Source organism: Heteronotia binoei, chromosome 18 (assembly GCF_032191835.1).
Source record: "Heteronotia binoei isolate CCM8104 ecotype False Entrance Well chromosome 18, APGP_CSIRO_Hbin_v1, whole genome shotgun sequence".
Lineage (NCBI taxonomy): Eukaryota > Metazoa > Chordata > Lepidosauria > Squamata > Gekkonidae > Heteronotia > Heteronotia binoei.
In genome coordinates this window covers 1,708,160-1,722,835 of record NC_083240.1, presented here as the reverse complement: position 1 = coordinate 1,722,835, position 14,676 = coordinate 1,708,160, and the positions used below count along the sequence as shown (strand labels likewise).

Here is a 14,676-nt window from a genome sequence, read left to right as displayed (position 1 = left end):
TTCCTTGCCTGATGCCCACCCGCTCTCTCAGCAGAACAGCCTGAAATCATGAAAATCCTCTAAAGGCAGGTTAAGGGGGCTGACACTTGTGGCTCAGTGGTAGAGCATCTGCTTGGGAAGCAGAAGGTCCCAGGTTCAATCCCCGGCATCTCCAAAAAAGGGTCCAGGCAAATAGGTGTGAAAAACCTCCGCTTGAGACCCTGGAGAGCCGCTGCCAGTCTGAGAAGACAATACTGACTTTGATGGACCCAGGGGGGTCTGATTCAGTATAAGGCAGCTTCATATGTTCATATTAATACATGTTGGTCTGAAGGAGCAGAATAAAGTCTGAGTCCAGTCGGGACCCTTTAAGAGCAACATAATTTAATTCATGTGCTGTGGGCACACAGAACCAGACCTCATTTGGGGCAGGAGCTCACAGGAGCAGAGCTCCAGAACCTATAAATTTTATTGTGCTCTTTCTCCCCCCCCCCCCCTAAAAATACTTGCTTCTGGATTCCATTCTTCAAACCCCCTATGAGAATTTTGCTGAACTCTAAGATTTGATTTTCTAATATTTTTCCCCATGAAAAATGGGAAAATAATCAAAACATATAAAGCAAACAGATGGAAATCTTCCTCATGGCCACATAGGAGAAAGTCATTTAAAAAGTATGATGGGAGCAATGTTCCCTCTAAACTGTGAAGTTTCGTGAGCAAAAATTCTACTTCGTGAGCTCCTGGCATTAAAGTTGGGAGCTGCTGCATGAATTAATTTGCTCTAGGGCCATTATTCCTGAGCTGAGACAAAAATGTGCGAGCTGGAGGCTAAAAAATTGTGAGCTAGCTCACACTAACTCAGCTTGGAAGGAACACTGGATGGGAGTCAGGTTTGGTGTAGTGGTTAAGTGTGTGGACTCTTATCTGGGAGAACCGGGTTTGATTCCCCACTCCTCCACTTGCAGCTGCTGGAATGGCCTTGGGGCAGCCATAGTGGTTAAGTGTGCGGACTCTTATCTGGGAGAACCAGGTTTGATTCCCCACTCCTCCACTTGCACCTGCTGGAATGGCCATGGGGCAGCCATAGCTCTGGCAGAGGTTGTCCTTGAAAGGGCAGCTGCTGTGAGAGCCCTCTCAGCCCCACCCACCTCACAGGCTGTCTGTTGTGGGGGGAGAAGAAATGGGAGATTGAAGACATGGGAGATTGTAAGCTGCTCTGAGTCTCTGATTCAGAGAGAAGGGCGGGGTATAAATCTGCAATTCTTCTTCTTCTTCTTTTATTATGACAATTATAATTCAAGAGGCATTTTAAGGTAGATGCTGAGCTGATATAATTTGGCACGCCTTCTGGTCATGTCGGGGGGGGGGTGCATGGCATATGCAAATGAGCTGTGCTAATGAGCTCCAGCACCTCCTTTTCTATGAAATCACCCCTGACCAGAATTCAACTTTGTTGGTCGTAAAGGTGCTACTGGACTCCAGCTTTGCTTTGGGGACAATTAACCCTAACAGATTAAAATGGGGCGCCACCTCCCGCCTTCCTCAAACCCAGGAAAAGAGTTAACACTTCTGCAGGGAGGGGAGGGGGAATCCCACAACCGCTTTCTCTATCTGGTTGCAGGATTTTGAGATTTTTGCAACCCACCTTGCATTTCAGTGAGAAAGGGGGGCTATCAAGGAAGCAACGTAAATAACTTGACAGCAAACAGGAGAAATCATGGGAGAGGGGAGGCTCTGCAGGTGGGAGGGGGGTCAAGAAGCCTTCTCATGCCTGGCGGCTCCCTCTTAGAGCCCCTGCTTCAGCACCAGTTCCTTGCGCCCCCCCCCCCGTTGACCTGTTTTCAAATGCTGAACTGAAGAAAAAATCACTTTAAAGAGTTGGGCACTTTTGCAGGGGAAGGGATAGACATTTTGCCTCCTGCATCGTACATGAAGCTGCCTGGTTCTCAATCAGACCCCCGTTTGGTCCACCAAAGCCCGTATCATCTGCTCAGACTGGCAGTGACTCTCCAGGGTCTCAGGCAGAGGTCCTTCACGTCACCGACTGCCTGGTCCTTTCATCTGGAGAGGCAGAGGACTGAACCTGGGACTTTTGGCATGCCAAGCTGATGTTCTACCACTGAGCCACAGCCTCTCACCAAAACATGAAAGCTGCCTTGTACTGAATCAGCCCATTGGTCCACTAAGGTCTATATTGTCTACTCAGACTGGCAGCCGCTCTCCAGGGTCTCTTGCTGAGGTCTTATACATTGCTTCCTGCCTAGTCCTTTGAGATGCCAGGGATGGAACCCAGGGCTTTCTGCAAGTACAGCCCTGAGGCATGGGCCCTGCAGTAATTGCACAATGCTCCTGCAAGCTTCAGTCACTCCCCACCCCCCCCAGGCCCATGGCCTAGAAAACCCATAATTCCCTGCACAGCATGTTGTTTCACCCTCCATTGACTAACACCTGAATCCCAGCCTGCTCCAGTGATTGAGGGTCTTTTGCCAGCATAAGAACATAAGAGAAGCCATGTTGGATCAGACCAACAGCACATCCAGTCCAACACTCTGTCACACAGTGGCCAAAAAACCCAAGGTGCCATCAGGAGGTCCACCAGTGGGGCCAGGACACTAGAAGCCATCCCACTGTGCCCCCCCCCCCAAGCACCAAGAATACAGAGCATCACTGCCCCAGACCTAAGAACATATGGGAAGCCATGTTGGATCAGGCCAGTGGCTCATCCAGTCCAACACTCTGTGTCACACAGTGGCCAAAAAACCCCAGGTGCCATCAAGTGGGGCCAGGACACTAGAAGCCCTCCCACTGTGCCTCCCCAAGCATCAAGAATCCAGAGCATCCCTGCCCCAGACAGAGAGTTCCATCAATAAGCTGTTGCGAATAGCCACGGAGGGACTTCTGCTCAATAATACGCTTATCCAACCCCTTCTTGATGCTGTCTGTGCTTGCAGCCGCCACCACCTCCTGTGGCAGTGAATCCCATGTGTAAATCACCCTTTGGGTAAAGAAGGATTTCCTTTTATCCGTTCTAACCCAACTACGCAGCAACCAGGACTCAGCTGTGCTGGCAGATTCGGAGCTGAGTTGCAACTACTTCTGGTTCTGCATTGGCTGGTGCTGGTTCCAGAGCTCCAATCCAAATGGGGGCTCAAAGCCAGAAAGGGCACCAGTGACCCCCAGAAGCCCTCCAAGACTGGGACCGCAACTTCCTTTGCTGGCCTTTTCCACTGCTGTGTTCATTTAATCACCAGGAAATTAGGCTTGCCAGGTCTTGCCATCCAAAATGCCAGAGGCGGGATTGGGAACCATGCCAGGATTGCACCCGTGCCTGGGCACCCCACCCCCAAGGCTTGTGGCAAATCTACACCCCCGTTGCCCTTTTAACATCCCTTCCTCTTAGTCCACTTCCAGGCTAGCATCTACTGTCTTGGAGAAAGCAATGTCTGGGCATGCATGTCTTCATGCCAATGGCTTCAGGGCACCTGCCAGGTGTGAGCTTGGAACAGAAAAAGCAGAGGTGTGACTGGATCCCCTCATCAGGTAGATGGCACACCTGCTCCTGCGGCCCCCACCCCACCCGCTGTTCTTCCACCGGCCCCTCCCTCTTACCTAGGGTCACCTCGGACTGCATGGGCATAGAGAGGGCGGGGTGCTTGACCTCGCAACTGAAGAGGGCTTCATTGTCTATCTGGGGGTTAAGCGTCCACATGAGCATTGCCCGCACCTCCACGGTCCCGTCGCTGATGGGGATGTGCGTGTGGTGGAAGTAGTAGATGGGGTCCACGTTGTGGATCCAGCGCGGGAACTCCCGGCTTACCACAGTCTCTGGGATGACTTCTGTGGCTGGGCTGAACAAAAGTCCCTTGTCTGGGGTGAGGCTTTTGAAAGGGTCCTCGGTAAAGGGCCTCCCACCCCGGTCCTCCACGTCCAGGAGGGACAGCGACTTCTGCATCTTGGTGTCATCCATGTCCCGGTTCAGCAGGTTCCGAGATGCTCGGCCATCTTGCAAGCTGGCAGCGCTGATGGGGGGTTCTGCCAAGGGCACCACCTCGATCATCTCCCCGTCTCTCTTGAAGTACACCTGCAGAGAGGAAGAGGAGCAGGCACTGAGGAGACTGCAGGACACACAAAGGCATTCCTTTCCCCCATTCCTGCAATGCCCTTTTTTCTCTAAAGTACAGAATGTTCCTTTTCTTTGCACATATTTCAATTATTGTTATATTGCTTTGCCAGAAAGCCTATGAGCTATGCAGACTTCTTCCTTGAATAAATGAATTAATGGTTTCCCCATTCTGTCCCTCGTTTGCTCCAAAGTCTCACTGGTTCTGGCATTCCACTCCTCCTGAACTCAGCTTTAATGAGGAGAATTTCTAACTTTAATGCCAGATATGGAACACACCCACTCTACTTTTTTCATAACCCCCCCCCCCAATTCACAACTGCCTATAGCAAACATTGCAAAAAAAAAAAAAATCATACCTATGACCTCATCAGGAATATCTCCCTTTTTTGCTGTGTGTTACTGATACATACATTGGTGAAACACCCCCCACAAAGAATCATTGATTGAATCATATGTATCAAGAGGTTTTTTTGTCTCAGCTCAGGAAAAATGGCCCCAGAGCAAACTAATTTATGCAGTAGCTCACAACTTTAACGCCAGTAGCTTATAAAGTAGAATTTTTGCTCAGAAGACTCCACAGCTTAGAGAGAACATTGTGCGCGTGGGGGGTTTTTTTTTGGGGGGGGGGGGACCAGGGAACATCAGACACGGAGGATCAAACCACTGGGCTGAATTGAGAAAAGCTGTAGTGCTCCCACAACGCTGGCCCAGAAAATGGTTTGGAAACAAGATCCAATTCTCAAGTCAGGTCTTCACTAGAGCCACAGTATTTCAAACGCAGAGCCTCAGAAGCCGTGGAGGAACAGCAACAGAACAAGGGTGTCCCTAGGCACACGCAGAGTGCCATTCTAGCCATATCCAGCCCAAGAGCTTCTCTGGCTGTGAGACCTCCCAGGCGTGTGCATCCAGCAGATTCTGCTATGCGAGGAGGGGTCTGCGTGGAAAGCTTGCAGTACAGCGCGTCTGCAGAGGTAACGCCTGTTTAAATCTTTTTGAATTTGTCTCTCTGAAGAGAAGATTGCATTCCATTTCCAAAAGGCTCCTTTCAAGCCTCCAATGTCACGGTGTAATGAAACAGCCACGGGAATGTTTGCAGATAAGTGTCGTGTTTTTTAAGCAACAGCGGAAGGCATACCTCCCACCCCCCCCACCCCCCATTTCTTTTTAAGAATTTAACTGCTTCAGATATGAGAATGAATAAGTAGAAATAATTCCCCAGAATCCAGGAACTTCTGCTCCTTCCAACTCCTACTTGTGGTTGTATAAAAGGAAGCCAGTCTGGGGGACGCAGTCCTGAGAGATAGCCTTGAAAGGGAAATGAGACAACTACTTGATGGAATAAGACATCAGCCATGCCCTGGACCGTAGAGGAAATCTCATCTCCAAAGCACAGCCACAGTGCAGCACAGAACAATCATAACCTTTGGCCACAACGGCCCAGAGACTGGTCACAGAAGTTCCCATTTCACAGTCCAGAAACTGAAGCTGAGTCTCATCTAAGCTCAGAGATGTGGTCTTCCAATTAACAAGCCAACTCCAGGTGAAAGTTCCTCTGAAAGGCCAACAAGAGGGCAGAGAGGCTGAAGCCTTCTTTTGAGAAGAACATCAGAAGAACCCTCCTGGATCAGACCAGTGAGGGTCCACTTAGTCCAGCCTCCTGTCTCACACAGTGGCCAACCAGTTCCTCTGGAGGGCCAACAAAAGGCAGAGTGGCCGAGGCCTTCCCCTGAGAAGAACATCAGAAGAGCCCTGCTGGATCAGACCAGTGAGGGTCCATCTAGTCCAGCCTCCTGTCTCACACAGTGGCCAACAAGTTCCTCTGAAAGGCCAACAAGAGGGCAGAAAGGCTGAGGCCTTCCCCTGATCTCACCTTCGGCACTGTCTCTGAGCATGGAGGTTTCTTTCAGTCACCTTGGCTGATAGCAACTGATAGACCTCTCTTCTATAAATCTATCTATTCCACTTTTAAAGCTGTCTATATCTGTGGTCATCATTACCTTGTCTCTAGCAGCGAATTCCACATTTTAATCACTCATTGTCATCGTCACCTGACCTGCTTCCTCATGACCTCCTCAATGAACTATCCCCTCTAAAGCTCATGATTTGGGTGAATTAATGGGGCTCCTTCCTCATCAGTACTGTCAATCTTCTGGCACAAAAAAGGAAGGAACCTCACTGTTCAGCTTAAGCACACGACTTTTCTGTACTCAGCTGAACTGCAATAGGCCAAGACTGAGCTTCCAAGAAATGACTTGCAGATCGCTGCAGTATGTTGAAGAGACTTTGCTCACCTATCCTAGGAGGAGCTGGAGCTCAGCGGTTGGCATGCTGGAGGTCCCCAGCTCAATCCCTGGCATCTCCACCTAAAACCATCAGGTGGGAGATGATGGGAAACACTTTTTTGTGCTTGAGACCCTAAAGAATCTCTGTCAGTCAGTGGAGACAATACCAAACTTGACAGACCAGTGAGGGTCTGTCTCAGAAGAAGGCAACTCCACGTGTTTGTGTGGAATGAGAGTCAAGAGCCCCCTCTCCTGATTCAAAAAGGGCCTTTTGCCCTCTTGTGACTCATCCCGACCTCCAAATTCATTTCCCCCATGTGATTCCAGGGTGAAAGCAAACTCTGGAGCTCCTCAGGACAGCAATCCTGTAGCTAAACCGCTCTTTGGAACCCAGATGCCAGGATGGAGTGTGGGCCAGGCACAAATGCTATACCAAAGGATACAAAAATCTCCACCTCTCCCCTCCCAGCAACTTACCATGGGGGCTGGCTTCCCACCAGAGACGATGCAAACCAGGGTGAAGTTCTGGGCCTGGTAGCGGCTGAAGGGGGCAGGCGTGTCTGCCGCGATGACTGAGATCGAGATGGGAGGAGCTGGAGGCAGGAGGAAGAGCTCACGGTTACTCTGATTGGCTGTTTGCATCATTCCCCAAAGGCGTTTGACCCTACCAGTGTGCCTGAACCTAGGATGCTGGGTGGAAGCTACTGCCAGGATTAGTACAGGAGAAGAAAGGCAGAGAGAAAGGCCATGCCGTTCCATGTAACCTCAAAAGTGAAATCACAAGAGGCAGGGTCTTCTCAGTAGTAGCTCCCTCTCTTCACAACCAATGTCATTATTCAGAAGGAATGTTTTTGAGGCAACTTTGGACCATGTCACCTGTACATTTGAGCAAAGGTTCAATACAACCCGTGGTGTTTGTTTTTCATTCTGCTCTGACCGGAAGTATCTAACTCTAGAACCTGGGGAAACGCGAAGAAACTTCTATATGTCTCTTTCACAAGTACATCATGGATCTTTTTGAGAATTTTCCCTGTGAAATGCTGCATCTGGAAAACCAGTCTACTTTTGGAAGAGAGAAGGAACCACTCCCACTCATATTATTAAACGGGATTTGCAACAAACACCTGCGACTCGTTGCCAGTGAAGTGTGCAGAGTCTCCTGGATCCCAGGTCTGCTGTCCAAGGCAGAAGCTGCGAGAAGCATCAGCCAGCCAGCCAGCCTGAGACGCTGCAGGTCCTCCACAATGGGGCACAAATGGTTGAGCCACTGAGCCATCACATCTCAGTTTATCCCCCCCCCCCCAAATTTTTGTTAGCAAATGAGGTGCTTCTGGACTCGAATCTAGCTATTCTACTGCAGACCCACGCAAGTAACCCTTTGAAACTATCTTCAAAAGAGGGGCATGGCTTACTGGCAGAGCATCTGCTTGGTGTGCAGAAGGTCCCAGGTTCAAAGGCCACCTTCCCCAGTTTAAAAAGATCAGGCAGGAGGTGATGGGAAAGACCACAGATGAGAAAGCCACTGCCAGTCTGAGCAGACAAGACTGACTGTGATGGACCAAGGGCCTAATTCAGAACAAGGGAGTTTCATGGGTTCATGTTGCTCTGTCAGAACTCAAAAATGAAGACATTTACAGGTATGAACGCTCTTCCTTCTGCATTGTCAGAGGGCAGATATAATAGAGTATGGTACTCTAATAGAACATGCAGGCGCTCATGATAAAATTGAAACGATCAAGCATATGATTATGGAGTGCCTTATATTCAAGGAGTTCCAGGCTAATTTAGTCACCCCTTTACTTAAAAATACGGAATTGCCCTGGTGTCTTGGCTACTGTCAGATACAAAACGATCACACCATCTCAGTGGCAAAATTCATAGGTGCAATCATCCAATATGAGAGAAACAGCACTGACTAAGGTCTTCTAAAATAAGTTTTGGTTCTGACTTTTGTTTAAGGTGCTAGCTGCATCAGCAGTAGACAGACAGACAGACAGACAGAGGCAGGATAATCCCTTTTTAGTTACCAGAAAGTTTTTTTTTTAATTTAGCAAACTTGTAGGACTCTCAAGCTGGCTGTTATTAAACTACAGATGCAAAGATGAGCATTTTTCAGACATGAAGAACGAATATGTAACAGCAATTTCAGAATTAAACTTTTCCATGCCTCTTGAGATAGTCTGTGTGGGATGAAGGATTGTGATGTTGGTGATTGTGTGTGTCTGTGTGTGTGTGTGTGTAGGGGGGGTAGGGTTCCAAGTTTCTATCAAGCAAAAGTGCCAGGAGCCCTGAAAACAAGAAATAACAAGAATTCATCAGTGGAGGACAGTGAAAAGCCAAAGGCGAGTTACACTCCCCGCACCGCCCATGACCAGTGAGGGAGGGGGTGGAAGCAGCATCCCTTCCATCTCTGTAACGTGTAGTTAGGCCTCTGGCCACGAATGGTGAGTTGGGTTGAAAGGGAAGAGAGGAAATGGCCAGGTGAACACACCTTTTGAGCCCCTTCTGCCCCCCCAGGATCTGATGGCCTCTCAGGTGCATCCCAGCGGCCAGTTTGTCTTTAGCAGGAGCCTTTTGACAAACCCCGAAATGCAGATCCGGCAAACAAGCATCAGTCAAGGCTTCACGCTTCCCCCGGAAGCCTCCACTTCCTCTGCGCTGATCGCGGCAAAAGCCAGATTATTCCCTTTTTAAAAATGGAGGAGGGGGAGGTCGAAGACAGGAGCTCCGGCACGGCTGTCGGCTCGCTTGACTGCCTTTATAGCGGATTGGAGGATTGGGCTGTTTCCCCCCCATCAAACGGAACCGGAGGCAGAGTTTCGTCCTTATTTATCATTTCCACGGTATTTCTCAGGATACAAAAGCCAGACGGTCTTTTCCTCGTCACATTATAACCCACTTTAGCTCCGATGTGGGGGGAATCAATGCTGTTGCGCGGGGAAAAGACATCTTTGTGGTCTTTGTCTTGTATGCAGACGGCCCCAGGCTCCTTCCTATCTCTGGCCTCTGGGTGACCATGAGAAGGCCTCTCTTGGTCCTTAGAGACCTTAGAGAGCCACTGCCCAGAGGAGTTAGGCAGCTTCCTATGCTGATCCACCAGGTTACAGCAAACCCAGCGCTGCAAAACTCACGCCACAAGGCGAGGAAGGGTTAGAAACATTCATGGTCCATTAGCAGCCATTCAGCTGACTGGGCTCGATGCGTGGCTTAAGGGTGGCTTGCCCAGGAGGAGGAAAGGGTAGCATCAACTTCAAGCTAAAATGACTCAACTGAGGCTGCCGTTCCTTGGTCACATCATGAGAAAAGACTCACTGGAAAAGACAATTCTGCTAGGAAAAGAGGAAGACCCTACAGGAGATTAACAGATCCTATCCAGGAAGCCACAAGGACCCTCAGTCTGCCAGAACTGGACAAGGCTGTTAAAGACAAGACTTCTTGGAGGACATTAATTCATAGGGTTGCTGTAAGTGGGAAGTGACTTGACAACACTTCACACACACACATACACTTCCAGGACAAATAGAAAGCCTGCAAAAAGCAGTTTGTGGCATCTCCCTCCAACCAGCCATGAGGACTACAGCTCTCACGGGTCCTGTGAAGTAAGGCTAGCTGGGGGTTCTTAGTGGGCCCCACTGAGAAGGAAGAGGTGCAGTGCATTCAAACTCTCTCCCACGGCCTCTTACTTGGGGAGGTAGGTGCCCCATGGCTGGCCCTCCAGTGGAACTGGCTGACCACTGTGTGAGACGGGAGGTGGGACTAGATGCACTCTCCCTGATCTGATCCAGCAAGGCTCTTCTGATGTTCTTATGAAGGCCTCGGCCTATCTGCCCTGTTCTTGGCCCTCCAGAGGAACTGGTTGGCCACTGTGTGAGACAGGAGGCTGAACTAGATGGACCCTCATTGGTCTGATCCAGCAGGGCTCTTCTGATGTTCTTATGAAGGCCTCGGCCTCTCTGCCCTGTTGTTGGCCCTCCAGAGGAACTGGTTGGGCCCCTGTGTGAGACAGGAGGCTGGACTAGATGGACCCTCACTAGTCTGATCCAGCAGGACTCTTCTGAGGTTATTATGAAGGCCTCAGCCTCTCTGCCCTGTTGTTGGCCTTCCAGAGGAACTGGTTGGCCCCTGTGTGACACAGGAGGCTGGACTAGATGGACCCTCACTGGTCTGATCCAGCAGGGCTCTTCTGAGGTTCTTATGAAGGCCTTGGCCTTTATTTCCTGTTGTTGGCCCTCTAGAGGAACTGGTTGGCCACTGTGTGAGAAAGGAGGCTGGACTGGATGGACCCTCACTGGTCTGATCCATCATGGCTCTTCTAATGTTCTTCACAGGGGAAGGCTTCAGCCTCTCTGCCCTGTTGTTGGCCCTCCAGAGGAACTGGTTGGCCACTGTGTGAGACAGGAGGCTGGACTAGATGGACCCTCACTGGTCTGATCCAGCAGGGCTCTTCTGAGGTTCTTATGAAGAGAACTCAGTTGATTTAAGTGAAGTGAGAGCCTATCAACTCACTGCTGTACTCTGACTCTCCAGCAGGATTTCCTGCACCACATCCCCAAACCAGCATCTTTGGTTGGAAGCAAAGGGCTGGCCTCCCAGTCCCACTTCCTGCTCAAAAGTACCGAGCAACTTCTTAAAAATGCATACTTGGTGTTCCGCTTTGCCTTCTCCCTGAAGACATTTCCCAGTCAGGATTTTAGTAGCAACTGGACTTGGAAAGGTCTTTCCAGGTGGCCCTTGATTGTGTGTTTTCCTGCAGCATGAGTCAGCGACCCCAACACATCTGTTGAACGAGGAGGAAAAATACAGGATTCCCCCAGGGCCTGCTCTTTTCCTGAGAATTAGATGGGTGGGGATGGTGGTGCTCCAGGCGCAGCCCTGAATTTTCCTAGAATATTTTTATGTCCGTGTAGAGTTCTCCGCCACCAGAAGAGGCATCTGAAAGCTGGCTTCTGCTTTGTCATGTCACATCTCTTGCCTCCCAAGGGCCCCACAAAAATATATCTTGCCTTCCCTCCCCTGGCATCAATGGATTGGGAGGCCTCCAAATGTAAAATCATAGATCTGTGTCAAAGCGTGAGAAAGATGGACTTGCCGGGAAGGAAGAGAAATGATCTTGGAAAACATTTGCGGGAGAGAGACAGGAGACAGATAAATGGAGAATGGGGAGTTATGGGGAGGTGGAGGAAATATAGAAGCCAACCCAGAGGGGGCTGGCAAGAGGTTTAAATAACAGAAAGGAGTGCTGGCGTACCATGGAACGCAACAGCTGCAGTGTGGGTGCCTGATGGAAGATTAGTGGTCCTGTCAGGCCAGGTCCAACGCTTTACGCATTGTTGCTTCAACTTAGAGACTGTGGGGGTGTGAGAGCTTGCCTTGCAAACTCAGAAAAGAGGATGATATAAAGTTGCCAGATTTCCTGCCTTCTGACACTCAGTAGGCCAGTGGAGGCAAAAAGAAGAAAAAACACCATTGCAGAAGTGGTAGGATGTCATTTCCAGGAAGTGACATCATGCCACTCTAGAATTCTACAGAAACTCTACGGCAAAAGCAGAGTTTCTGCTGAATCCTAGAGTGGTCTGATGTCACTTCCAGGTTCGCCCTGGAAATGACATCACACTGTTGAAACAATGGTGCTCCCCCATGTCCCTACTGGGCGCCAGCCACTGTCTGGCAATCCTAAATGGATAACTGTGCTATCTGCCAGAGGCAGTTGCACTACTGCGGACTGGGGGCTGCAAGGGCTGCCTCCCCCCAGGGGTCCTGTACCAGCATTAAGAGCATAGTAAGGGACACTGCTTTGTTTCCTCCTGTCATCAGGGGCAAAGCAGGGGTCCAGCCAACAGAGTCTTTTTGAGGATTTAATTATACTGTCTAATCCCACATAAAGGTAAAGGTAGTCCCCTGTGCAAGCACCAGTCATTTCCAACTCTGGGGTGACGTTGCTTTCACAATGTTTCCATGGCAGGCTTTTTATGGGGTGGTTTGCCACTACCTTCCCCAGTCATCTACATTCCGCCCCCCCCCCCCCAAGCAAGCTGGGTACTCATTTGACCAACCTCGGAAGGATGGAAGGCTGAGTCAACCTTGAGCCGGCTACCTGAACCCAGCGTCCGCTGGGATCGAACTCAAGCCGTGAGCAGAGCTTGGACTGCAGTACTGCAGCTTAGCACTCTGCGCCACAGGGCTCCTTTTCCCTTGTCTCCTAATGCCACACACAATGAATGTAATACATGTTCAATATGCATGTGTAGCTGATTTACTGATTCAGTTATATATATATATAACAGGGCGAATTCAGTGCAAAGAGCAGAAAATGGCACAAAACACGTGTCAGAGAGATGTGAAATTGAAACAAAGATTTTGAAGTCAAAATGGCAAGGATATGAAATCTCAAATCATCTCAGAGCCGAGGGGAATGCAGTGGAAGGGAGGGGAGGCGCCCAGGAAATCTCTCCTGTGGTTCTCAGCTGAAGCCTCTCTGCCTCCCAGCAGGCCTCTCACTCCTGGGATCGCTGTCTCCCCCAGGCTGAGCAAAACGACAGTCTCTTTAGCTCTTCATCAGCCATCAACACCAGCGCAAAGGGACTGACAGGGCACTGTGCCAGTCAAGATGGCCATTGCCGAAGTCCTGCCTTCCCCTTCTGCCAGGATCTACCGGTCACCTTTCCGGCTCCCCTCCATCCTCCCACCACACACTCCCTGTGCTCTCTGGACCATGAAGTCACACATCATGGCCAATTAAAGGTGCCGTCTGGAGGAAGAAAACTTTACCTAATCCTGGGGCTGCTAAATTTAGCATCATCCAACAGGGGAGGTGTAAACCATCCCGGGTGACCTGGGAGATGTCAGAATCTCTCATTATGTAGTGGCAGGTTTCCTCCCCCAGCACCAATTTAGGGAGGGGGAAGGAGAAAGTGAAGAAGAGCCTAACAAGCAGCCCTTTCATCTCCCCCCCCCCAACCGCCAGTTCCCTGTAGAGGAGGGCAGGCATCATTTTGCCTACCAAATTTTGAAGAGAAGATTTGCCAGAGCAGCAAGGTAGAACTCTCAAGGAATGAAAGGCCATTTGTTTTCCTGTCAAGAGCGTTTCCGAAGTGACCTCCACCCATCCTGTCCCAATCTATCTTTGCCCCTCTTGGGGAAGGGGGAGGAGAAATCTATTCTACAAGAAGCAGACATCAAGGGGCAGGTAGAGTTGCCAACCTCCAGGCGGAGCCAGGAGTTCTCCCACAATTACAATTGATCAGCCTAGGCGGTTGTCTTGGGCATCGGGAGGGGGGGAGCCCAATTTGGCACCCCCTCCCGGCACCCTAGGCAACCACCTAGTCTGCCTAGTGGGCGAACCGGCCCTGTCTCCAGACAACAGAGATCAGATCCCCCTGGAGAAAAATGGCTTTTGGGGACGATGGAGTCGATGACCTTCTACTCTCCCCAAACCTCCCCAGGCTCCACCCCAAAATCTCCAGGAATTTCCCAACCCAGAGCTGGCAAACTAAAGGGGCACTGACTGGTCGGCACCTGTGGCATTCCCCTCCCCCCAAATCTCGGAATAATTTTGAACTACTGAATGAAGCTTCCATTTCTATCATTAACCCAGGGATCAAACCTGGACTGGTGGTCTTCTGCAGAGACCCTTCTCCGCATCTGCAAAGTGGGCAGGGTGATCTGTGTGCCCCTTTGGCCTGCAGCTCCCTCAGCACCTTCCGATGGAGACCAGAGAGGCTACTGTTTGGCCACTGTGTTCTCCTCCTCTCCTCCTCCTGAGCCTTGCCCTTTGGTACAAAGGGAAACCCAGGAGCTCTCTCCTCAACTTCCTCTCCAACCCAAATGGCCCTTCACAGATGATGTCTTCTAGTGTCCTGGTCCCATTGATGGACCTCCTGATGGCGCCTGGGGGTTTTTTTTGCCAGTGTGTGACACGGAGTGTTGGACTGGAGGGGCCATTGGCCTGATCCAACATGGCTCCTCTTATGTTCTGTCTGGGGCAGTGATGCTCTGTCTTCTTGGTGCTGGGGGGACACAGTGGGAGGGCTTCTAGTGTCCTGGCCCCACTGATGGACCTCCTGATGGCGCCTGGGGTTTTTTGGCCAGTGTGTGACACAGAGTGTTGGACTGGAGGGGCCACTGGCCTGATCCAACGTATCTCCTCATATGTTCTGTCTGGGGCAGTGATGCTCTGTCTTCTTGGTGTTGGGGGGGCACAGTGGGAGGGTTTCTAGTGTCCTGGCCCCACTGATGAACCTCCTGATGGCGCCTGGGGTTTTTTTTTGCCAGTGTGTGACACGGAGTGTTGGA

The 14,676-nt window shown here is 50.5% G+C and overlaps 1 protein-coding gene across 1 annotated transcript in view; it reads right to left on the bottom strand.

Moving 5' to 3' along the window:
- Nucleotides 1-14,676, bottom strand: part of IGSF21 (immunoglobin superfamily member 21) — a 148,320-nt gene that overhangs the window by 20,540 nt on the left and 113,104 nt on the right. Inside the window, exons 5-6 of the mRNA XM_060259586.1 lie at nt 6,862-6,977; nt 3,589-4,060 (exon numbers count right to left, since the gene is read on the bottom strand). Of these exons, the coding sequence (XP_060115569.1) occupies nt 3,589-4,060; nt 6,862-6,977 (588 nt within the window). The remainder of the gene's footprint in view (nt 1-3,588; nt 4,061-6,861; nt 6,978-14,676) is intronic.